Genomic DNA, 26,732 nt, shown 5'->3' with positions numbered 1-26,732 from the left:
TACCTCTTCAAAGTCCATAAAACGGAAGTGACTTGGGTATAATCCATCAGAAGTCTCGAGTGTTGAGCAGAAAGCACAAAATACGAATAATTAGTGCAAATGAATAAGCAAATGCCTGTAGTGATAACTTACTGGTTTGACAGTTGCGTCGTTATAAGAATGATGCAGCACTCCTTGAAAGTTGTCACAGACATGCTCAGCATTGGCGTTGTTCATCTGACAGACTTGATTGATGTGATCGTAGTTGAAAGAGAAGCATCCATGATGGCTGAGACACCGAACTGAACACCTGACGGCAGAGATGCCCGAGATATTCATGAAGGACTGGCCTAGTAGGGCGTAGTGCTCTACCGGCTGGTACCAAACCCCTCGGTAAAGACCACTCACACTATAAGACGCTGAAACCTCAAGAAACATCTCAAGCAAGAGGAAAATCAAACCACTCAAGACGGCCATTGTCTCACTCTGGCTTATCGTCGTAGAGTTTCACAGTTAACCGATAACGTAAAAAAAATCTATTATTCAAACGCGGCTACCTCCACATTTTAAACATTTATGCGAGTCCGTGGCCTTGATGAATTACCTATTAATTATTGCGAAGCAGAAATGAGCAGGATACCAGTAAATGTTCGAGTGGCGTTTTGTAGGTTGACTGGTAAAAATTGTTGCGATGAGCTACTTATGACAACTGTTTTTTGACAGTATAAGTTTCTGATTTTGACCCATTGTATTACCGTATATTTAAAGGAACACGTTGCCTTGGATCGGACGAGTTGGTCTATAAAAAGCGTTTGAAACCGTTTGTTATGAAAATACATATGGTTAGAAAGATGTTTTGAAAGTAGAATATAAAGATCCACACAAATATGCCTCGAAATTGCGTGGTTTTCCTTTTACTTTGCGAACTAACACGGTCGGCCATTTATGGGAGTCAAAAAATTGACTCCCATAAATGGCCGACCGTGTTTGTCGACGAGGTAAAAGGAAAACCACGCAATTTCGAGAGATACTTGTGTGGATCATTTTATTCTACTTTTAAAATACCTTTCTAATCATATGCATTTTGGTTTTACCCATACACCGATGTGTGTTTGCACTGTATACTCAGTACTTTCCCGAGTCCTGTGAAAAAATATCACATGCATATTACTCGGGTGGAATTCGAACCCACGACCCTTGCAATTCTAGAGCAGTGTCTTACCAACTAGACTACCGAGGTTGCCCGGCAGCTAGAGTGGGTTCGAATCCCACCCGAGTAACATGCCTGTGATATATTTTTTTTCACAGGACTCGGGAAAGTACTGAGTATACAGTGCTAACACACATCGGTGTATGGGTAAAAACCAAAATTAATATTCTTTATCCCCGATGCAAATTTAACATCTATTATCATATGCATTTTATAACAAATGAATACAAACGCTTTTCAAAGACCAACTCGACCGATCCAAGGCAACGTGTTCCTTTAAAGGCAGTGGACACTATTGGTAATTACCAATCTCTCAAAATGTTGCAATTTGAAATTGCTCGTTGTTTGAGATGTTATGCACTAAAACACCAACACTAAAGGCCTGTCCCTATAAATTATAGAAATGGGTTATGAATAAATAGTTTCTATACGCTATAACTTGAACGTCCATTAGGCACTTACCAGTATAAGTGGTTTTGGTAAAGTGCAATATATTACACAAATGTTAGAAGTAGCTCTTTTTCCTGGTAAATTATTGCGCATTTCTCAGTCAAGAAAAGGTTTCTCAAAACAATAACACTCTTTTTAGGTCAAACAATGACAAGAAGGATGTAAATTCTTCAATTTTTAAATTGAGTTTTAAAATAATATATCCCGTGATGTTCTGGTATATCTATTGACGTTTATGGGTTTGTCAAACTCCCAACAATTATCATTGCTACAAATGTATGCCTTATTTCGTACTCTAGCAATGACCACCGGGGCGCAATTGATATAGAGTTGTTTAAAGGAAGATTACAGAATTTGTTTTTGCTAACAAAACAGTTGCTGGCAGTGTAAGCACTTTATGTAATCTACCCTGAACATAAACTGACAACCTGTTTTATACTATCAACAGCTCTCCATTGCTTGTTACCAATTAAGTTTTTTATGCTCACAATTATTTTGAGTAATTACCAATAGTGTCAAGCGGATTTAAGCAGACAACTTTGATATCTGAATATACAAATGCGATTTATTGAAAAACTACATGTATTTGAAAATAAATTATATAAAATCATAGCTAAAGTGCTAATCTTGAGTAAATTTTTCTAAGTAAATTAATGTAATAAATTATTACAACTTAAAGAATTTGGGTACCTTTTCAAAATGTCCATAGATTTACATTAAACTTACAGGGTTTGAAGATAATGATAGTGGAAAGCTTCCCTTCAAATGTTATCTACTGAAGTGCTGTAGTTTTTGAGAAATGAGTAAAACAATGTCATGAAAATACGTTTGTAAATGATTAAAATAATTTTCGTCTCATGAGACGAAAATTATTTTCATAACATTGTTTTACTCGTTTTCCCCAAACTAAAGCATAGTATAAAACATTGTGAGAAACAGCTCCCTCTGAAGTGACGTAGTTTTCAAGTATAAGAAGTAATTTTCCACGAATTTGATTTCGAGACCTAATATTTAGAATTTGAGGTCTCGAAATCAACCATCTAAAAGCACAAAACTTCGTGTGACAAGTGTATTTTTCTTTCATTATTATCTCGCAACTTCAACGACCGATTTAGCTAAAATGTTCACAGGTTTGTTATTTTATGCATATGTTGAGATACACCAACTGTGAAGACTAGTCTTTGACAATTATTAACAATAGTGTCCACTATCTTTAAAAGAGATGGGTTTGCTCTTACTTATACTTATAGACACTTAATATAATACATGCAAATGAAATTATTAAGAACATCAAATCAGTTAAAACACATTCTGTCGTTCGCAAATTGGTTGTAATAATTTGGATTTATTTTAAAACAAAGATAATATGCTGTGGCAGGAGATTCTGTCCCCCGGGGATTCTTTGCCCACCCCCACGGCGAACTGTGTACGCCCTCTTTTGAAACATCGTTCTTCAGCTTACAATAATTTTCAATGTTGAAAACTATTCTGCCCCCCCCCCCCCATATGTATTGGGTACAAAGTCCCCGGCGGACAGAATTCCCTGGTACACGGGTATGAATGCACATTGAAAACTAAACTGTGTGTTGAACACTAGATATCAAGGTTGGTGTCACATTATGGTCAGTTAAACCTAAATTTTGATTAGATTTTTATTAGTTTTTATGTCAAACCAATAAACCAAGTTGAATTAAACATTTAAATGAATTGAAGTTTCCTCCATCGCTTAAAGTATGTCGTCTACTGCATGTTACTTATTTACAGCCAAGCAGCTCAAAACGCAGCGCGATGAACCACACCCACTCAACGGGCACGATGCGAATCTTGACCGCCAAGACGGGCTTGAAGAAGCGCCTCTCCACGATGCTGTTTCTGTCGGTGTTGCCATTGAATATCTAGAAGGAGGACAAATAACATCTTATTATAAGTTGTTTATCAGGGGTTTCCATTCTAAAATGGGTGAAATCAAAGGAGGCTCTTTAGTATATCAACATACCTGAGTTTGACCAAGTTGGTCCTTCACATCAACAAGGCCTGCCGGTGAGGGCGGTTCGAACTGCACCTTGTACTTTGTCACCCACTGGGCAGTTTCCGGGACAGCTCCACCGTTACGCCCTTGTGTGAGTACCCCAGTGACGTAGGTCGGGTTGCCTAAATCCACCTGTATCCACTGGTTGGTGTCCTCTACCATAGGACACCATGCTCCCATGGTAGTACCGTCAGGTGCTATCTTGTTGAGACGGCCACCAGCCGGTGTGCTGACCTCCTTGCTATCCCAGCTGTTTGATGCGGAGAGGCTCTCATCGGGGATCGAACCATCTTCAAGACCGAGTTTCTCTGGATCGGGAATAGAAAGATACAAGATTTATGTACACATAATGCCCACAATGTGGTTTTGAGTTTTATTAAAGGTGGCTTGGATAAAAAAGATCTACTTGAACTGGGTCATGATGTCTAAATCTTCCACAGTTTCTTGCATGTTCTTAAAGCGTTGGACACCTTTTGGTTATGTTCAGTGTCTTTAAACGCTCCAACGGAATTAAAACAAACAATTATCTGATTACTCACCAAAACCCACAGAGACCTTCACAGGAGCGCACTTTGCATTGCCAGAAATAATACTCTGTAAAACAAGGTAGGAACGAACACATTTTGAAATTTATACAAAAATATTGTGCAACTTTTAAAGACCTGCTTGAACGAAAATGTCAAGTTGTGAACTTGGCTGAATTTCATTTTAAATGTTTTCAATGAATAAGGAAATCGAGTCATATGGTTATAAATAGATTTTAATTGTGTAAAAAAAAAACCCATTTCGAATACCCTTATCCAGCGCTTTTCTGAGAGATTTGCGAAAAGCCCTGTTACGTAATCACTCTCAACGTCATAGTTGGGAGCTCCAATTTGTACTGCCGCTTTGTTGCAGCGTGGAGGTATAACAAAGTAAACTTTAACAGACGTCAGCGGCATTGTCTTATGACCCGCGCCGTCAACGGCAGAAGTGTTTTTAGTTTTTCAAAACATTAAGCGGCGGTCCCAACCCGCCGTACGTGCAAGTGCGTGCTGTCTACTTGCAAAAACGTGGGCAAATTTGGGGATCCGTACGTGGTCAGTACCGCCTCAGTACGGATTTGGGAGCACACAGACACGAGGTAGCACTTTTAGTGCATGAGGAACTTTCTCTGCGTCACCCGTACGGATTCACCCCCAGTACGGGCGACGTACGGGTGACGTGACGCGCGTGCCCTCTACAGTCAACGAGCGCACAACGCACTGACTCCGTGAGTTCTTTTAATTTTTTTCCAACGGTCACTTGCTCCACGACCGGCGCACTTAGCACGTGCGTGCTGCGCATGTGATAAGTGCGTGGTCCGTGCTTACTCGGCACTTCCCCAGTTCAACTGTCCAATGAGCACGCAGAACTCACGTGGACCGTACCGAGTAAGCACATGCTCCGCAGTTACAACACACGTTGTGCGCACTGATTTCTGCAGTATAAAAAACCGACGGAAGAGGGCCATCATTTCGTCTCCAAGATGCCGAAGAAGACACAAAAAAGGGGTCGCTGCATCTGCAGCCCAAAAGGCAACATTTTATTATTTGTTTGACACAATAAACTTCTACATGTTTATTGACACATGAAAACATTAAATTAAATCATGAGTTCAGGGAAAGTATCTCCATCCCCAGAGTTCATAAAACTAAATCCTGAGTATCATGAGTTCATGTGCTCAAACCACCCGATATTGCCACTGTAGGCGACCAAGCGGAGAACGGTAATGGTCTGCCAATAGTGTCTAAATACACAATTTTTACATTCTACATGTTATGGTACAAGTATCTTATCATTCATTTTTAAATTTCGAACATGTGAATTGAAGAAAGTAAACTTATTGATGTGTAAAACTTTCAGCTTTCATCATAATACCTTTTCGTCATAATAGTGAGTAAGGACACCGTACGTGACAAGCACGTGTAAGTACGTCCTCCGTACGATAGCGTGGCGATCGCAATATGGTCATACGTTGTAAGCACGTTGTAAGCATGTACAACTCACTTACCACGTGCGAAACGTACGTTGCACGCAACCACTTACGGTCAGGCGTGGCGTGCGGGCCACGTACTTACACCTTGCGCAAACCGTGCGAGTGACGTGCGTTGACGTACTTCCTCCCTGCTCTTGCCACTCCCTCCCCACGTTTTCAGAAAAACGTGGCGGCCGTGGCCTCCCAAAAAAACGTACGGGCAAAAAACACGCACGGTGGGTTGTGACCGAGGCTTTAAGGTAGGGGCCTGATTTTTTATTCGATAATAATATTACGAAAAATTCAGAAGTGTACACATATCAAAATTACATTAAAATGGTGAACAAGTTAAATACATTTCCGTTGAAAACATTCCCCACAGGTAGCTGTTTAAAATAAGAATCATTTGGTTTAATCCTTAAGAAATACACATAAACGAATTTTACAACTACCTTGCAGGTGATTGGTTTTGCGGTTGCGTCGTAATACGAAACATACGGCATTCCTTGAAAGTTGTCACAGACGTGCTCAGCACTGGCGTTGTTCATCTGACAGACTTGATTGATGTGATCGTAGTTGAAAGAAAAACATCCATGATGGCTGAGACACCGAACTGAACATCTGACGGCAGAGATGCCTGAGATATTCATAAAGGACCGGCCTAGCAGGGCGTAGTGCTCTACCGGCTGGTACCAGACCCCTCGGTAAAGACCACTCACACTATAAGACGCTGAAACCTCAAGAAACATCTCAAGCAAGAGGAAAATCAAACCACTCAAGACGGCCATTGTCTCACTCTGGCTTATCGTCGTAGAGTTTCACAGTTTACCGATAATTATCAAACGCGGCGACCTCCAGATTTAAAACATTTATGCGAGTCCGTGGCCTTGATGAATTACTTATTTATTATGAGCAGGATACCATTAAAATGTTCGTGTGGCGTTTTGTAGGTTGACTGGTAACAATTGTTGCGATGAGCTACTTATGACAATTGATGTTTTGACAGTATATGTTTCTGATTTTGACCCATTGTATTACCGTATATTTAAAGGCAGTGGACACTATTGGTAATTACCAATCTCTCAAAATGTTGCGATTTGAAATTGCTCGTTGTTTGAGATGTTATGCACTAAAACACCAACACTAAAGGCCTGTCCCTATAAATTATAGAAATGGGTTATGAATAAATAGTTTCTATACGCTATAACTTGAACGTCCATTAGGCACTTACCAGTATAAGTGGTTTTGGTAAAGTGCAATATATTATACAAATGTTAGAAGTAGCTCTTTTTCCTGGTAAATTATTGCGCATTTCTCAGTCAAGAAAAGGTTTCTCAAAACAATAACACTCTTTTTAGGTCAAACAATGACAAGAAGGATATAAATTCTTAAATTTTTAAATTGAGTTTTAAAATAATATATCCCGTGATGTTCTGGCTTATCTATTGACGTTTATGGGTTTGTCAAACTCTCAACAGTTATCATTGCAATCAATCAATCAATCAATCAATATACATTTATTTCAATGCTGTCCTTGGACATATAATATACAATGATTGTAAGAGGTTAAATTACAACATTACTTGTATACATTAAGTATAGTTTATTATAATTATTTAAGGGACAACATTAAGGTTTGCTACAAATTTATGCCTTATTTCCTACTCTAGCAATGACCACCGGGGCACAGTTGATATAGAGTTGTTTAAAGGAAGATTACAGAATTTGTTTTTGCTAACAAAACAGTTGCTGGCAGTGTAAGCACTTTATGTAATCTACCCTGAACATAAACTGACAAACCTGTCGAAGTTTGAGATCAATCGGACATCTTGGTCACGAGAGAATAGTGAAAACCGATTACAAATTTTGCATTGCATCGATGCCAACACAAAAATGAATAAAACGCTCACTGAGCGATAAACTAGACTGAGCGAAATTAGATAATTTATTTGTCATCAAATATGACATTTCAGACTGAAATATTTCAAGGGGTGTTTTCTACTATCATCATCATTAGACTGTGTAAGTTTTATGTAAATCTGTGATCATCACGATTTTTGTTTCTTACCAATTATGTAACCTTCCTTTAAAGCAGACAACTTTGCTGCACCTTTGGTAATAGTCAAAGACCAGTCTGTTCACTTGGTGTATCTCAACACATATGCATAAAATATTAATCCTGCAAAAAATTGAACTCAATTAGTCGTCGAAGTTGCGAAAGAATATTGGAAGAAAAAACATCCTTGTCGCACAAGGTGTGTGCTTTCAGATGCTTGAATTCGAGACCTCAGTTTAGGTCTCGAATTCAATTCAAATATTTTAATGAAGACTACTTCTTTAACAACGTTCCTTTACTTCAGAGTTTCTCACAATGTTTTATACTATCAACAGCTGTCCATTGCTTGTTACCAATTAAGTTTTTTATGCTCACAATTATTTTGAGTAATTACCAATAGTGTCAAGCGGCTTTAAGCAGACAACTTTGATATCTGAATATACAAATGCGATTTATTGAAAAACTACATATATTTGAAAATAAATTATATAAAATCATAGCTAAAGTGCTCATCTTGAGTAAATTTTTCTAAGTAAATTATATAATATTACAACTTAAAGGATTTGGGTTCCTTTTCAAAATGTCCATAGATTTACATTATACTTACATGGTTTGAAGATAATGATAGTGGAAAACTTCCTTTCAAATGTTATCTACTGAAGTGCTGTAGTTTTTGAGAAATGAGTAAAACAATGTCATGAAAATACGTTTGTAAATGATTAAAATAATTTTCGTCTCATGAGACGAAAATTATTTTCATAACATTGTTTTACTCGTTTTCCCCAAACTAAAGCATAGTATAAAACATTGTGAGAAACAGCTCCCTCTGAAGTGACGTAGTTTTCAAGTAAGAAGTAATTTTCCACGAATTTGATTTCGAGACCTAATATTTAGAATTTGAGGTCTCGAAATCAACCATCTAAAAGCACAAAACTTCGTGTGACAAGGGTATTTTTCTTTCATTATTATCTCGCAACTTCAACGACCGATTTAGCTAAAATGTTCACAGGTTTGTTATTTTATGCATATGTTGAGATACACCAACTGTGAAGACTAGTCTTTGACAATTATTAACAATGTGTCCACTATCTTTAAAAGAGATGGGTTTGCTCTTACTTATACTTATAGACACCTAATATAATACATGCAAATGAAATTATTAAGAACATCAAATCAGTTAAAACACATTCTGTCGTTCGCAAATTGGTTGTAATAATTTGGATTTGTTTTAAAACAAAGATAATAAGCTGTGGCAGGAGATTCTGTCCCCCGGGGATTCTTTGCCCACTCCCACGGCGAACTGTGTACGCCCTCTTTTGAAACATCCTTCTTCAGCTTACAATAATTTTCAATGTTGAAAATTATTCTGTCCCCCCCATATGTATTGGGTACAAAGTCCCCGACGGACAGAATTCCCTGGAACACGGGTATGAATGCACATTGAAAACTAAACTGTGTGTTGAACACTAGATATCAAGGTTGGTGTCACATTATGGTCAGTTACACCTAAATTTTGATTAGATTTTTTTATGTTTTTTGTCAAACCAATAAACCAAGTTGAATTAAACATTTAAATGAATTGAAGTTTCCTCCATCGCTTAAAGTATGTCGTCTACTGCATGTTACTTATTTACAGCCAAGCAGCTCAAAACGCAGGGCGATGAACCACACCCACTCAACGGGCACGATGCGAATCTTGACCGCCAAGACGGGCTTGAAGAAGCGCCTCTCCACGATGCTGTTTCTGTCGGTGTTGCCATTGAATATCTAGAAGGAGGACAAATAACATCTTATTATTAGTTGTCTATCAGGGGTTTTCATTCTAAAAAGGGTGAAATCAAAGGAGGCTCTTTAATATATAAACATACCTGAGTTTGACCAAGTTGGTCCTTCACATCAACAAGACCTGCCGGTGAGGGCGGTTCGAACTGCACCTTGTACTTTGTCACCCACTGGGCAGTTTCCGGGACAGCTCCACCGTTACGCCCTTGTGTGAGTACCCCAGTGACGTAGGTCGGGTTGCCTAAATCCACCTGTATCCACTGGTTGGTGTCCTCTACCATAGGACACCATGCTCCCATGGTAGTACCGTCAGGTGCTATCTTGTTGAGACGGCCACCAGCCGGTGTGCTGACCTCCTTGCTATCCCAGCTGTTTGATGCGGAGAGGCTCTCATCGGGGATCGAACCGTCTTCAACACCGAGTTTCTCTGGATCGGGAATAGAAAGATACAAGATTTATGTTCACATAATGCCCACAATGTGGTTTTGAGTTTTATTAAAGGTGGCTTGGATAAAAAAGATCTACTTGAACTGGGTCATGATGTCTAAATCTTCCACAGTTTCTTGCATGTTCGTAAAGGCACTGGACACCTTTTGGTTATGTTCAGTGTCGTTGAACGCTCAAACGGAATTAAAACAAACAATTATCTGATTACTCACCAAAACCCACAGAGACCTTCACAGGAGCGCACTTTTCATTGCCAGAAATAATACTCTGTAAAACAAGGTAGGAACGAACACATTTTGAAATTTATACAAAAATATTGTGCAACTTTTAAAGACCTGCTTGAACGAAAATGTCAAGTCGTGAACTTTGCTGAATTTCATTTTAAATGTTTTCAATGAATAAGGAAATCGAGTCATATGATAATGAATAGATTTTAATTGTGTAAAAAAAAAAAACAATTCGAATACCCTTATCCAGCGCTTTTCTGAGAGATTTGCGAAAAGCCCTGTTACGTAATCACTCTCAAAACGTCATAGTTGGGAGCTCCAATTTGTACTGCCGCTTTGTTGCAGCGTGGAGGTATAACAAAGTAAACTTTCACAGACGTCAGCGGCATTGTCTTATGACCCGCGCCGTCAACGGCAGAAGTGTTTTTAGTTTTTCAAAACCTTAAGCGGTGGTCTCAACCCGCCGTACGTGCAAGTGCGTGCTGTCTACTTGCAAAAACGTGGGCAAGATTTGGGGATCCGTACGTGGTGAATACCGCCTCAGTACGGATTTGGGAGCACGCAGACACGAGGTAGCACTTTTAGTGCATGAGGAACTTTCTCTGCGTCACCCGTACGGATTCACCCCCAGTACGGGCGACGTGCGGGTGACGCGCGTGCCCTCTACAGTCAACGAGCGCACAACGCACTGACTCCGTGAGTCCTTTTAATTTTTTTCCAACGGTCACTTGCTCCACGAACGGCGCACTTAGCACGTGCGTGCTGCGCATGTGATAAGTGCGTGGTCCGTGCTTACTCGGCACTTCCCCAGTTCAGCTGTCCAATGAGCACGCAGAACTCACGTGGACCGTACCGAGTAAGCACATGCTCCGCACTTACAACACACGTTGTGCGCACTGATTTCTGCAGTATAAACAACCAACGGAAGAGGGCCATCATTTCGTCTCCAAGATGCCGAAGAAGACACAAAAAAGGGGTCGCTGCATCTGCAGCCCAAAAGGCAACATTTTATTATTTGTTTGACACAATAAACTTCTACATGTTTATTGACACATGAAAACATAAAATTAAATCATGAGTTCAGGGAAAGTCTCCCCATCCCCAGAGTTCATAAAACTAAATCCTGAGTATCATGAGTTAATGTGCTCAAACCACCCGATATTGCCACTGTAGGCGACCAAGCGGAGAACGGTATGGTCTGCCAATAGTGTCTAAATACACAATTTGTACATTTTACATGTTATGGTACAAGTATCTTATCATTCATTTTTAAATTTCGAACATGTGAATTGAAGAAAGTAAACTTATTGAAGTGTAAAACTTTCAGCTTTCGTCATAATACCTGCCCCCCCCCCCCAACCCCGACGTCGGGCGAAAAACTCACGTTTATCGCACTTGCACGCACTTACAACATGCGAGTGAGTAAGGACACCGTACGTGACAAGCACGTGTAAGTACGTCCTCCGTACGATAACGTGGCGATCGCAATATGGTCATACGTTGTAAGCACGTTGTAAGCATGTACAACTCACTTACCACGTGCGAAACGTACGTTGCACGCAACCACTTACGGTCAGGCGTGGCGTGCGGGCCACGTACTTACACCTTGCGCAAACCGTGCGAGTGACGTGCGTTGACGTACTTCCTCCCTGCTCTTGCCACTCCCTCCCCACGTTTTCAGAAAAACGTGGCGGCCGTGGCCTCCCCAAAAAACGTACGGGCAAAAAACACGCACGGTGGGTTGTGACCGAGGCTTTAAGGTAGGGGCCTGGTTTTTTATTCGATAATAATATTACGAAAAATTCAGAAGTGTACACATATCAAAATTACATTAAAATGGTGAACAAGTTAAATACATTTCCGTTGAAAACACTCCCCACAGGTAGCTGTTTAAAATAAGAATCATTTAGTTTAATCCTTAAGAAATACACATAAACGAATTTTACAACTACCTTGCAGGTGATTGGTTTTGCGGTTGCGTCGTAATACGAAACATACGGCATTCCTTGAAAGTTGTCACAGACGTGCTCAGCACTGGCGTTGTTCATCTGACAGACTTGATTGATGTGATCGTAGTTGAAAGAAAAACATCCATGATGGCTGAGACACCGAACTGAACATCTGATGGCAGAGATGCCTGAGATATTCATGAAGGACTGGCCTAGTAGGGCGTAGTGCTCTACCGGCTGGCACCAAACCCCTCGGTAAAGACCACTCACACTATAAGACGCTGAAACCTCAAGAAACATCTCAAGCAAGAGGAAAATCAAACCACTCAAGACGGCCATTGTCTCACTCTGGCTTATCGTCGTAGAGTTTCACAGTTTACCGATAATTATCAAACGCGGCGACCTCCAGATTTAAAACATTTATGCGAGTCCGCGGCCTTGATGAATTACTTATTTATTATGAGCAGGATACCATTAAAATGTTCGTGTGGCGTTTTGTAGGTTGACTGGTAACAATTGTTGCGATGAGCTACTTATGACAATTGATGTTTTGACAGTATATGTTTCTGATTTTGACCCATTGTATTACCGTATATTTAAAGGCAGTGGACACTATTGGTAATTACAAATCTCTCAAAATGTTGCGATTTGAAATTGCTCCTTGTTTGAGATGTTATGCACTAAAACACCAACACTAAAGGCCTGTCCCTATAAATTATAGAAATGGGTTATGAATAAATAGTTTCTATACGCTATAACTTGAACGTCCATTAGGCACTTACCAGTATAAGTGGTTTTGGTAAAGTGCAATATATTATACAAATGTTAGAAGTAGCTCTTTTTCCTGGTAAATTATTGCGCATTCCTCAGTCAAGAAAAGGTTTCTCAAAACAATAACACTCTGTTTAGGTCAAACATTGACAAGAAGGATATAAATTCTTCAATTTTTAAATTGAGTTTTAAAATAATATATCCCGTGATGTTCTGGCTTATCTATTGACGTTTACGGGTGTGTCAAACTCCCAACAGTTATCATTGCTACAAATGTATGCCTTATTTCCTACTGTAGCGCTGTCCACCGGGGCACAATTGATATAGAGTTGTTTAAAGGAAGATTACATAATTTGTTTTTGCTAACAAAACAGTTGCTGGCAGTGTAAGCACGTTATGTAATCTACCCTGAACATAAACTGACAAACCTGTCGAAGTTTGAGATCAATCGGACATCTTGGTCACGAGAGAATAGTGAAAACCGATTACAAATTTTGCATTGCATCGATGCCAACACAAAAATGAATAAAACGCTCACTGAGCGATAAACTAGACTGAGCGAAATTAGATAATTTATTTGTCATCAAATATGACATTTCAGACTGAAATATTTCAAGGGGTGTTTTCTACTATCATCATCATTAGACTGTGTAAGTTTTATGTAAATCTGTGATCATCACGATTTTTGTTTCTTACCAATTATGTAACCTTCCTTTAAAGCAGACAACTTTGCTGCACCTTTGGTAATAGTCAAAGACCAGTCTGTTCACTTGGTGTATCTCAACACATATGCATAAAATATTAATCCTGCAAAAAATTGAACTCAATTAGTCGTCGAAGTTGCGAAAGAATATTGGAAGAAAAAACATCCTTGTCGCACAAGGTGTGTGCTTTCAGATGCTTGAATTCGAGACCTCAGTTTAGGTCTCGAATTCAATTCAAATATTTTAATGAAGACTACTTCTTTAACAACGTTCCTTTACTTCAGAGTTTCTCACAATGTTTTATACTATCAACAGCTGTCCATTGCTTGTTACCAATTAAGTTTGTTATGCTCACAATTATTTTGAGTAATTACCAATAGTGTCAAGCGGCTTTAAGCAGACAACTTTGATATCTGAATATACAAATGCGATTTATTGAAAAACTACATATATTTGAAAATAAATTATATAAAATCATAGCTAAAGTGCTCATCTTGAGTAAATTTTTCTAAGTAAATTATATAATATTACAACTTAAAGGATTTGGGTTCCTTTTCAAAATGTCCATAGATTTACATTATACTTACATGGTTTGAAGATAATGATAGTGGAAAACTTCCTTTCAAATGTTATCTACTGAAGTGCTGTAGTTTTTGAGAAATGAGTAAAACAATGTCATGAAAATACGTTTGTAAATGATTAAAATAATTTTCGTCTCATGAGACGAAAATTATTTTCATAACATTGTTTTACTCGTTTTCCCCAAACTAAAGCATAGTATAAAACATTGTGAGAAACAGCTCCCTCTGAAGTGACGTAGTTTTCAAGTAAGAAGTAATTTTCCACGAATTTGATTTCGAGACCTAATATTTAGAATTTGAGGTCTCGAAATCAACCATCTAAAAGCACAAAACTTCGTGTGACAAGGGTATTTTTCTTTCATTATTATCTCGCAACTTCAACGACCGATTTAGCTAAAATGTTCACAGGTTTGTTATTTTATGCATATGTTGAGATACACCAACTGTGAAGACTAGTCTTTGACAATTATTAACAATGTGTCCACTATCTTTAAAAGAGATGGGTTTGCTCTTACTTATACTTATAGACACCTAATATAATACATGCAAATGAAATTATTAAGAACATCAAATCAGTTAAAACACATTCTGTCGTTCGCAAATTGGTTGTAATAATTTGGATTTGTTTTAAAACAAAGATAATAAGCTGTGGCAGGAGATTCTGTCCCCCGGGGATTCTTTGCCCACTCCCACGGCGAACTGTGTACGCCCTCTTTTGAAACATCCTTCTTCAGCTTACAATAATTTTCAATGTTGAAAATTATTCTGTCCCCCCCATATGTATTGGGTACAAAGTCCCCGACGGACAGAATTCCCTGGAACACGGGTATGAATGCACATTGAAAACTAAACTGTGTGTTGAACACTAGATATCAAGGTTGGTGTCACATTATGGTCAGTTACACCTAAATTTTGATTAGATTTTTTTATGTTTTTTGTCAAACCAATAAACCAAGTTGAATTAAACATTTAAATGAATTGAAGTTTCCTCCATCGCTTAAAGTATGTCGTCTACTGCATGTTACTTATTTACAGCCAAGCAGCTCAAAACGCAGGGCGATGAACCACACCCACTCAACGGGCACGATGCGAATCTTGACCGCCAAGACGGGCTTGAAGAAGCGCCTCTCCACGATGCTGTTTCTGTCGGTGTTGCCATTGAATATCTAGAAGGAGGACAAATAACATCTTATTATTAGTTGTCTATCAGGGGTTTTCATTCTAAAAAGGGTGAAATCAAAGGAGGCTCTTTAATATATAAACATACCTGAGTTTGACCAAGTTGGTCCTTCACATCAACAAGACCTGCCGGTGAGGGCGGTTCGAACTGCACCTTGTACTTTGTCACCCACTGGGCAGTTTCCGGGACAGCTCCACCGTTACGCCCTTGTGTGAGTACCCCAGTGACGTAGGTCGGGTTGCCTAAATCCACCTGTATCCACTGGTTGGTGTCCTCTACCATAGGACACCATGCTCCCATGGTAGTACCGTCAGGTGCTATCTTGTTGAGACGGCCACCAGCCGGTGTGCTGAGCTCCTTGCTATCCCAGCTGTTTGATGCGGAGAGGCTCTCATCGGGGATCGAACCGTCTTCAACACCGAGTTTCTCTGGATCGGGAATAGAAAGATACAAGATTTATGTTCACATAATGCCCACAATGTGGTTTTGAGTTTTATTAAAGGTGGCTTGGATAAAAAAGATCTACTTGAACTGGGTCATGATGTCTAAATCTTCCACAGTTTCTTGCATGTTCGTAAAGGCACTGGACACCTTTTGGTTATGTTCAGTGTCGTTGAACGCTCAAACGGAATTAAAACAAACAATTATCTGATTACTCACCAAAACCCACAGAGACCTTCACAGGAGCGCACTTTTCATTGCCAGAAATAATACTCTGTAAAACAAGGTAGGAACGAACACATTTTGAAATTTATACAAAAATATTGTGCAACTTTTAAAGACCTGCTTGAACGAAAATGTCAAGTCGTGAACTTTGCTGAATTTCATTTTAAATGTTTTGAATGAATAAGGAAATCGAGTCATATGATAATGAATAGATTTTAATTGTGTAAAAAAAAAAACCATTTCGAATACCCTTATCCAGCGCTTTTCTGAGAGATTTGCGAAAAGCCCTGTTACGTAATCACTCTCAAAACGTCATAGTTGGGAGCTCCAATTTGTACTGCCGCTTTGTTGCAGCGTGGAGGTATAACAAAGTAAACTTTCACAGACGTCAGCGGCATTGTCTTATGACCCGCGCCGTCAACGGCAGAAGTGTTTTTAGTTTTTCAAAACCTTAAGCGGCGGTCTCAACCCGCCGTACGTGCAAGTGCGTGCTGTCTACTTGCAAAAACGTGGGCAAGATTTGGGGATCCGTACGTGGTGAATACCGCCTCAGTACGGATTTGGGAGCACGCAGACACGAGGTAGCACTTTTAGTGCATGAGGAACTTTCTCTGCGTCACCCGTACGGATTCACCCCCAGTACGGGCGACGTGCGGGTGACGCGCGTGCCCTCTACAGTCAACGAGCGCACAACGCACTGACTCCGTGAGTCCTTTTAATTTTTTTCCAACGGTCACTTGCTCCACGAACGGCGCACTTAGCACGTGCGTGCTGCGCATGTGATAAGTGCGTGGTCCGTGCTTACTCGGCACTTCCCCAGTTCAGCTGTCCAATGAGCACGCAGAACTCACGTGGACCGTACCGAGTAAGCACATGCTCCGCACTTACAACACACGTTGTGCGCACTGATTTCTGCAGTATAAACAACCAACGGAAGAGGGCCATCATTTCGTCTCCAAGATGCCGAAGAAGACACAAAAAAGGGGTCGCTGCATCTGCAGCCCAAAAGGCAACATTTTATTATTTGTTTGACACAATAAACTTCTACATGTTTATTGACACATGAAAACATAAAATTAAATTATGAGTTCAGGGAAAGTCTCCCCATCCCCAGAGTTCATAAAACTAAATCCTGAGTATCATGAGTTCATGTGCTCAAACCACCCGATATTGCCACTGTAGGCGACCAAGCGGAGAACGGTATGGTCTGCCAATAGTGTCTAAATACACAATTTGTACATTTTACATGTTATGGTACAAGTATCTTATCATTCATTTTTAAATTTCGAACATGTGAATTGAAGAAAGTAAACTTATTGAAGTGTAAAACTTTCAGCTTTCGTCATAATACCCGCCCCCCCCCCCCAACCCCGACGTCGGGCGAAAAACTCACGTTTATCGCACTTGCACGCACTTACAACATGCGAGTGAGTAAGGACACCGTACGTGACAAGCACGTGTAAGTACGTCCTCCGTACGATAACGTGGCGATCGCAATATGGTCATACGTTGTAAGCACGTTGTAAGCATGTACAACTCACTTACCACGTGCGAAACGTACGTTGCACGCAACCACTTACGGTCAGGCGTGGCGTGCGGGCCACGTACTTACACCTTGCGCAAACCGTGCGAGTGACGTGCGTTGACGTACTTCCTCCCTGCTCTTGCCACTCCCTCCCCACGTTTTCAGAAAAACGTGGCGGCCGTGGCCTCCCCAAAAAACGTACGGGCAAAAAACACGCACGGTGGGTTGTGACCGAGGCTTTAAGGTAGGGGCCTGGTTTTTTATTCGATAATAATATTACGAAAAATTCAGAAGTGTACACATATCAAAATTACATTAAAATGGTGAACAAGTTAAATACATTTCCGTTGAAAACATTCCCCACAGGTAGCTGTTTAAAATAAGAATCATTTAGTTTAATCCTTAAGAAATACACATAAACGAATTTTACAACTACCTTGCAGGTGATTGGTTTTGCGGTTGCGTCGTAATACGAAACATACGGCATTCCTTGAAAGTTGTCACAGACGTGCTCAGCACTGGCGTTGTTCATCTGACAGACTTGATTGATGTGATCGTAGTTGAAAGAAAAACATCCATGATGGCTGAGACACCGAACTGAACATCTGATGGCAGAGATGCCTGAGATATTCATGAAGGACTGGCCTAGTAGGGCGTAGTGCTCTACCGGCTGGCACCAAACCCCTCGGTAAAGACCACTCACACTATAAGACGCTGAAACCTCAAGAAACATCTCAAGCAAGAGGAAAATCAAACCACTCAAGACGGCCATTGTCTCACTCTGGCTTATCGTCGTAGAGTTTCACAGTTTACCGATAATTATCAAACGCGGCGACCTCCAGATTTAAAACATTTATGCGAGTCCGCGGCCTTGATGAATTACTTATTTATTATGAGCAGGATACCATTAAAATGTTCGTGTGGCGTTTTGTAGGTTGACTGGTAACAATTGTTGCGATGAGCTACTTATGACAATTGATGTTTTGACAGTATAAGTTTCTGATTTTGACCCATTGTTTTACCGTATATTTAAAGGAACACGTTGCCTTGGATCGGACGAGTTGGTCTATAAAAAGCGTTTGAAACCGTTTGTTATGAAAATACATATGGTTAGAAAAATGTTTTGAAAGTAGAATATAAAGATCCACACAAATTAATATGCTTCGAAATTGCGTGGTTTTCCTTTTACTTTGCGAACTAACACGGTCGGCCATTTATGGGAGTCAAAAAATTGACTCCCATAAATGGCCGACCGTGTTTGTCGAATAAATAGTTTGTTGAATAAATAGTTTCTATACGCTATAACTTGAACGTCCATTAGGCACTTACCAGTATAAGTGGTTTTGGTAAAGTGCAATATATTATACAAATGTTAGAAGTAGCTCTTTTTCCTGGTAAATTGTTGCGCATTTCTCAGTCAAGAAAAGGTTTCTCAAAACAATAACACTCTTTTTAGGTCAAACAGTGACAAGAAGGATATAAATTGAGTTTTAAAATAATATATCCCGTGATGTTCTGGCTTATCTATTGACGTTTACGGGTGTGTCAAACTCCCAACAGTTATCATTGCTACAAATGTATGCCTTATTTCCTACTCTAGCAATGACCACCGGGGCGCAATTGATATAGAGTTGTTTAAAGGAAGATTACAGAATTTGTTTTTGCTAACAAAACAGTTGCTGGCAGTGTAAGCACTTTATGTAATCTACCCTGAACATAAACTGACAACCCTGTTTTATACTATCAACAGCTCTCCATTGCTTGTTATCAATTAAGTTTTTTATGCTCACAATTATTTTGAGTAATTACCAATAGTGTCAAGCGGCTTTAAGCAGACAACTTTGATATCTGAATAATTATACAAATGCGATTTATTGAAAAACTACATGTATTTGAAAATAAATTATATAAAATCATAGCTAAAGTGCTCATCTTGAGTAAATTTTTTTAAGTAAATTATATAATATTACAACTTAAAGGATTTGGGTACCTTTTTCAAAATGTCCATAGATTTACATTATACTTACATGGTTTGAAGATAATGATAGTGGAAAGCTTCCTTTCAAATGTTATCTACTGAAGTGCTGTAGTTTTTGAGAAATGAGTAAAACAATGTCATGAAAATACGTTTGTAAATGATTAAAATAATTTTCGTCTCATGAGACGAAAATTATTTTCATAACATTGTTTTACTCGTTTTCCCCAAACTAAAGCATAGTATAAAACATTGTGAGAAACAGCTCCCTCTGAAGTGACGTAGTTTTCAAGTAAGAAGTAATTTTCCACGAATTTGATTTCGAGACCTAATATTTAGAATTTGAGGTCTCGAAATCAACCATCTAAAAGCACAAAACTTCGTGTGACAAGGGTATTTTTCTTTCATTATTATCTCGCAACTTCAACGACCGATTTAGCTAAAATGTTCACAGGTTTGTTATTTTATGCATATGTTGAGATACACCAACTGTGAAGACTAGTCTTTGACAATTATTAACAATAGTGTCCACTATCTTTAAAAGAGATGGGTTTGCTCTTACTTATACTTATAGACACTTAATATAATACATGCAAATGAAATTATTAAGAACATCAAATCAGTTAAAACACATTCTGTCGTTCGCAAATTGGTTGTAATAATTTGGATTTATTTTAAAACAAAGATAATATGCTGTGGCAGGAGATTCTGTCCCCCGGGGATTCTTTGCCCACCCCCACGGCGAACTGTGTACGCCCTCTTTTGAAACATCGTTCTTCAGCTTACAATAATTTTCAATGTTGAAAACTATTCTGCCCCCCCCCCATATGTATTGGGTACAAAGTCCCCGGCGGACAGAATTCCCTGGTACACGGGTATGAATGCACATTGAAAACTAAACTGTGTGTTGAACACTAGATATCAAGGTTGGTGTCACATTATGGTCAGTTAAACCTAAATTTTGATTAGATTTTTATTAGTTTTTATGTCAAACCAATAAACCAAGTTGAATTAAACATTTAAATGAATTGAAGTTTCCTCCATCGCTTAAAGTATGTCGTCTACTGCATGTTACTTATTTACAGCCAAGCAGCTCAAAACGCAGCGCGATGAACCACACCCACTCAACGGGCACGATGCGAATCTTGACCGCCAAGACGGGCTTGAAGAAGCGCCTCTCCACGATGCTGTTTCTGTCGGTGTTGCCATTGAATATCTAGAAGGAGGACACATAACATCTTATTATTAGCTGTTTATCAGGGGTTTTCATTCTAAAAAGGGTGAAATCAAAGGAGGCTCTTTAATATATCAACATACCTGAGTTTGACCAAGTTGGTCCTTCACATCAACAAGACCTGCCGGTGAGGGCGGTTCGAACTGCACCTTGTACTTTGTCACCCACTGGGCAGTTTCCGGGACAGCTCCACCGTTACGCCCTTGTGTGAGTACCCCAGTGACGTAGGTCGGGTTGCCTAAATCCACCTGTATCCACTGGTTGGTGTCCTCTACCATAGGACACCATGCTCCCATGGTAGTACCGTCAGGTGCTATCTTGTTGAGACGGCCACCAGCCGGTGTGCTGACCTCCTTGCTATCCCAGCTGTTTGATGCGGAGAGGCTCTCATCGGGGATCGAACCATCTTCAAGACCGAGTTTCTCTGGATCGGGAATAGAAAGATACAAGATTTATGTACACATAATGCCCACAATGTGGTTTTGAGTTTTATTAAAGGTGGCTTGGATAAAAAAGATCTACTTGAACTGGGTCATGATGTCTAAATCTTCCACAGTTTCTTGCATGTTCGTAAAGGCACTGGACACCTTTTGGTTATGTTCAGTGTCTTTAAACGCTCCAACGGAATTAAAACAAACAATTATCTGATTACTCACCAAAACCCACAGAGACCTTCACAGGAGCGCACTTTGCATTGCCAGAAATAATACTCTGTAAAACAAGGTAGGAACGAACACATTTTGAAATTTATACAAAAATATTGTGCAACTTTTAAAGACCTGCTTGAACGAAAATGTCAAGTTGTGAACTTGGCTGAATTTCATTTTAAATGTTTTCAATGAATAAGGAAATCGAGTCATATGATTATAAATAGATTTTAATTGTGTAAAAAAAAAACATTTCGAATACCCTTATCCAGCGCTTTTCTGAGAGATTTGCGAAAAGCCCTGTTACGTAATCACTCTCAAAACGTCATAGTTGGGAGCTCCAATTTGTACTGCCGCTTTGTTGCAGCGTGGAGGTATAACAAAGTAAACTTTAACAGACGTCAGCGGCATTGTCTTATGACCCGCGCCGTCAACGGCAGAAGTGTTTTTAGTTTTTCAAAACCTTAAGCGGCGGTCCCAACCCGCCGTACGTGCAAGTGCGTGCTGTCTACTTGCAAAAACGTGGGCAAGATTTGGGGATCCGTACGTGGTGAGTACCGCCTCAGTACGGATTTGGGAGCACACAGACACGAGGTAGCACTTTTAGTGCATGAGGAACTTTCTCTGCGTCACCCGTACGGATTCACCCCCAGTACGGGCGACGTACGGGTGACGCGCGTGCCCTCTACAGTCAACGAGCGCACAACGCACTGACTCCGTGAGTTCTTTTAATTTTTTTCCAACGGTCACTTGCTCCACGACCGGCGCACTTAGCACGTGCGTGCTGCGCATGTGATAAGTGCGTGGTCCGTGCTTACTCGGCACTTCCCCAGTTCAACTGTCCAATGAGCACGCAGAACTCACGTGGACCGTACCGAGTAAGCACATGCTCCGCACTTACAACACACGCTGTGCGCACTGATTTCTGCAGTATAAAAAACCGACGGAAGAGGGCCATCATTTCGTCTCCAAGATGCCGAAGAAGACACAAAAAGGGGTCGCTGCATCTGCAGCCCAAAAGGCAACATTTTATTATTTGTTTGACACAATAAACTTCTACATGTTTATTGACACATGAAAACATTAAATTAAATCATGAGTTCAGGGAAAGTCTCCCCATCCCCAGAGTTCATAAAACTAAATCCTGAGTATCATGAGTTCATGTGCTCAAACCACCCGATATTGCCACTGTAGGCGACCAAGCGGAGAACGGTAATGGTCTGCCAATAGTGTCTAAATACACAATTTGTACATTCTACATGTTGTGGTACAAGTATCTTATCATTCATTTTTAAATTTCGAACATGTGAATTGAAGAAAGTAAACTTATTGATGTGTAAAACTTTCAGCTTTCATCATAATACCTTTTCGTCATAATAGTGAGTAAGGACACCGTACGTGACAAGCACGTGTAAGTACGTCCTCCGTACGATAACGTGGCGATCGCAATAATATGGTCATACGTTGTAAGCACGTTGTAAGCATGTACAACTCACTTACCACGTGCGAAACGTACGTTGCACGCAACCACTTACGGTCAGGCGTGGCGTGCGGGCCACGTACTTACACCTTGCGCAAACCGTGCGTTGACGTACTTCCTCCCTGCTCTTGCCACTCCCTCCCCACGTTTTCAGAAAAACGTGGCGGCCGTGGCCTCCCAAAAAAACGTACGGGCAAAAAACACGCACGGTGGGTTGTGACCGAGGCTTTAAGGTAGGGGCCTGATTTTTTATTCGATAATAATATTACGAAAAATTCAGAAGTGTACACATATCAAAATTACATTAAAATGGTGAACAAGTTAAATACATTTCCGTTGAAAACATTCCCCACAGGTAGCTGTTTAAAATAAGAATCATTTGGTTTAATCCTTAAGAAATACACATAAACGAATTTTACAACTACCTTGCAGGTGATTGGTTTTGCGGTTGCGTCGTAATACGAAACATACGGCATTCCTTGAAAGTTGTCACAGACGTGCTCAGCACTGGCGTTGTTCATCTGACAGAGTTGATTGATGTTATCGTAGTTGAAAGAAAAACATTCATGATGGCTGAGACACCGAACTGAACATCTGACGGCAGAGATGCCTGAGATATTCATGAAGGAATGGCCTAGCAGGGCGTAGTGCTCTACCGGCTGGTACCAGACCCCTCGGTAAAGACCACTCACACTATAAGACGCTGAAACCTCAAGAAACATCTCAAGCAAGAGGAAAATCCAACCACTGAAGATGGCCATTGTCTCACTCTGGCTTATCGTCGTAGAGTTTCACAGTTTACCGATAATTATCACGTTAAAAAAATTAATTATTCAAACGCGGCGACCTCCAGATTTAAAACATTTATGCGAGTCCGTGGCCTTGATGAATTACTTATTTATTATGAGCAGGATACCATTAAAATGTTCGTGTGGCGTTTTGTAGGTTGACTGGTAACAATTGTTGCGATGAGCTACTTATGACAATTGATGTTTTGACAGTATAAGTTTCTGATTTTGACCCATTGTATTACCGTATATTTAAAGGCAGGTGACACTATTGGTAATTACCAATCTCTCAAAATGTTGCGATTTGAAATTGCTCGTTGTTTGCGATGTTATGCACTAAAACACCAACACTAAAGGCCTGTCCCTATAAATTATAGAAATGGGTTATGAATAAATAGTTTCTATACGCTATAACTTGAACGTCCATTAGGCACTTACCAGTATAAGTGGTTTTGGTAAAGTACAATATATTATACAAATGTTAGAAGTAGCTCTTTTTCCTGGTAAATTATTGCGCATTTCTCAGTCAAGAAAAGGTTTCTCAAAACAATAACACTCTTTTAAGGTCAAATAGTGACAAGAAGGATATAAATTCTTTAATTTTTAAATTGAGTTTTAAAATAATATATCCCGTGATGTTCTGGCTTATCTATTGACGTTTATGGGTTTGTCAAACTCCCAACAGTTATCATTGCTACAAATGTATGCCTTATTTCCTACTCTAGCAATGACCACCGGGGCACAATTAATATAGAGTTGTTTAAAGGAAGATTACAGAATTTGTTTTTGCTAACAAAACAGTTGCTGGCAGTGTAAGCACTTTATGTAATCTACCCTGAACATAAACTGACAAACCTGTCGAAGTTTGAGATCAATCGGACATCTTGGTCACGAGAGAATAGTGAAAAACCGATTACAAATTTTGCATTGCATCGATGCCAAAACAAAAATGAATAAAACGCTCACTGAGCGATAAACTAGACTGAGCGAAATTAGATAATTTATTTCTCATCAAATATGACATTTCAGACTGAAATATTTCAAGGGGTGTTTTCTACCATCATCATCATTAGACTGTGTAAGTTTTATGCAAATCTATGATCATCACGATTTTTGTTTCTTACCAATTCTGTAACCTTCCTTTAAAGCAGACAACTTTGCTGAACCTTTGGTAATAGTCAAAGACCAGTCTGCTCACTTGGTGTATCTCAACACATATGCATAAAATAATAATCCTGTAAAGATTTGAACTCAATTAGTCGTCGAGGTTGCGAGAGAATATTGGAAGAAAAAATATCCTTGTCGCACAAGTTGTGTGCTTTCAGATGCTTGAATTCGAGACCTCAGTTTAGGTCTCGAATTCAATTCAAATATTTTAATGAAGACTACTTCTTTAACAACGTTCCTTTACTTCAGAGTTTCTCACAATGTTTTATACTATCAACAGCTCTCCATTGCTTGTTACCAATTAAGTTTTTTTGCTCACAATTATTTTGAGTAATATACCAATAGTGTCAAGCGGCTTTAAGCAGACAACTTTGATATCTGAATATACAAATGCGATTTATTGAAAAACTACATGTATTTGAAAATAAATTATATAAAATCATTGCTAAAGTGCTCATCTTGAGTAAATTTTTCTAAGTAAATTAATGTAATATTACAACTTAAAGGATTTGGGTTCCTTTTCAAAATGTCCATAGATTTACATTAAACTTACAGGGTTTGAAGAAAATGATAGTGGAAAGCTTCCCTTCAAATAGTACTTACTGAGGTGCTGTAGTTTTTGAGAAATGAGTAAAACAATGTCATGAAAATACGTTTGTAAATGATTAAAATAATTTTCGTCTCATGAGACGAAAATTATTTTCATAACATTGTTTTACTCGTTTCCCCAAAACTACAGCACCTCAGCACGTAATATTTTCAGGAAAGCTTTCTACTATCATTATCTTCAAACTGTGTAAGTTTAGTGTAAATCTGTGGACATTGTGTGTTTTTTGTCCTACAAAAGTTACATAGACCCTTTAATTCCTATTTATAATGGGTTTCCTGAGTAGACATTAAACTGTGTTAATTCCTCTTAAGTTCCACTCTGACTTCCTTATAACTGAAAAGAAAACGCCCATGAGCAACAATAATAAACAACATTAGTAGACTTGTGGACAAGTCGTTACATGCCTGTCGAGGTGATAGCGAGACGGCTATGTCGCAACTACCTTGAAAGACTGCTGCTAGCTCTGCGCGAGACGGCTGCTCTCACGACTAAGCTCTCATTTTTTAAAGGGATTGACACGTTCGGTAATTACTCAAAACAAATATTATCATAAACACTTACTTGGTAACGAGTAATGGAGAGATGTTGATAGTATAAAACATTGTGAGAAACGGCTCCCTCTGAAGTAGCGTAGATTTTGAGAAAGAGGTAATTTCTCTCTCAAATAATTAAAGACTAGAAGTCTTTTATTCCAATTGAAATGCACGCAAAATCGTTTTCAACAAGGGTGTTTTTTCTTTCATCATTTTCTCGCAACTTCGACGACCGATTGAGCTCAAATTTTCACAGGTTTGTTATGTTATGCGTATGTTGAGATACACCAACTGTAAAGACTAGTCTTACTTACCAATAGTGTTCATTGTCTTTAAATGAGAGCAGTAATCATAGAGCAGCAGTCGGCGTGAGATAATGCGAGAGAGCCGTTTCGCTATCATCACCGCGACAGACATTTAAAGGGTTTATTGTGTTGGACAAACAAAAACACAATGTCCACAGATTTACACTAAACTTACACAGTTTGAAGATAATGAAAGTAGAAAGCTTCCCTGAAAATAAATAACTTGCTGAGGTGCCTGTACCAAAACTTAAAGTTTTCTAATACAGTTTCTTTCTGGTGTTAACATTTTTACAGTCTACCTTGTAACCTAATTTTAGTATGTTTCCACCGGCATGTAGCACTAATTTAATTCATCTGAATTATGATACTCAAAACAATTCTGCTACGAGCCTTTAAAGGGTCTAGGTATTTTTTTAGGACAATAAAACAAAATGTCTATTT

At 39.3% G+C, this 26,732-nt stretch overlaps 2 protein-coding genes across 2 annotated transcripts; both read right to left on the bottom strand.

Annotated features, from left to right (window-relative positions):
* Positions 1–3,747: 3,747 nt before the first annotated feature.
* LOC117296602 lies at positions 3,748–6,452 on the bottom strand. Its single transcript, XM_033779621.1, has 4 exons — positions 6,117–6,452; positions 4,208–4,262; positions 3,838–3,976; positions 3,748–3,754 (listed from the first exon to the last, which is right to left on the bottom strand). Exons 1-4 carry the CDS (start codon positions 6,450–6,452, stop codon positions 3,748–3,750), a joined length of 537 nt encoding a protein of 178 aa, XP_033635512.1.
* A 3,205-nt stretch (positions 6,453–9,657) lies between these two features.
* Positions 9,658–23,649, bottom strand: LOC117296601 (the record flags this gene model as incomplete). The annotated part of the gene is made up of 11 exons (XM_033779620.1): positions 23,314–23,649; positions 21,418–21,472; positions 20,845–21,185; positions 20,611–20,743; positions 17,989–18,266; positions 16,022–16,076; positions 15,449–15,789; positions 15,215–15,347; positions 12,129–12,406; positions 10,162–10,216; positions 9,658–9,929 (listed from the first exon to the last, which is right to left on the bottom strand). Coding segments are annotated over exons 1-11 (2,277 nt in total), but the record flags the coding sequence as incomplete, so codon positions are not given.
* Positions 23,650–26,732: the final 3,083 nt, after the last annotated feature.

Source organism: Asterias rubens, chromosome 11, assembly GCF_902459465.1.
Source record: "Asterias rubens chromosome 11, eAstRub1.3, whole genome shotgun sequence".
In the NCBI taxonomy this organism is placed as follows: Eukaryota; Metazoa; Echinodermata; class Asteroidea; order Forcipulatida; family Asteriidae; genus Asterias; species Asterias rubens.
The sequence above is the reverse complement of the archived record's forward strand: the minus strand, read 5'-3'. Positions and strand labels throughout refer to the sequence as shown.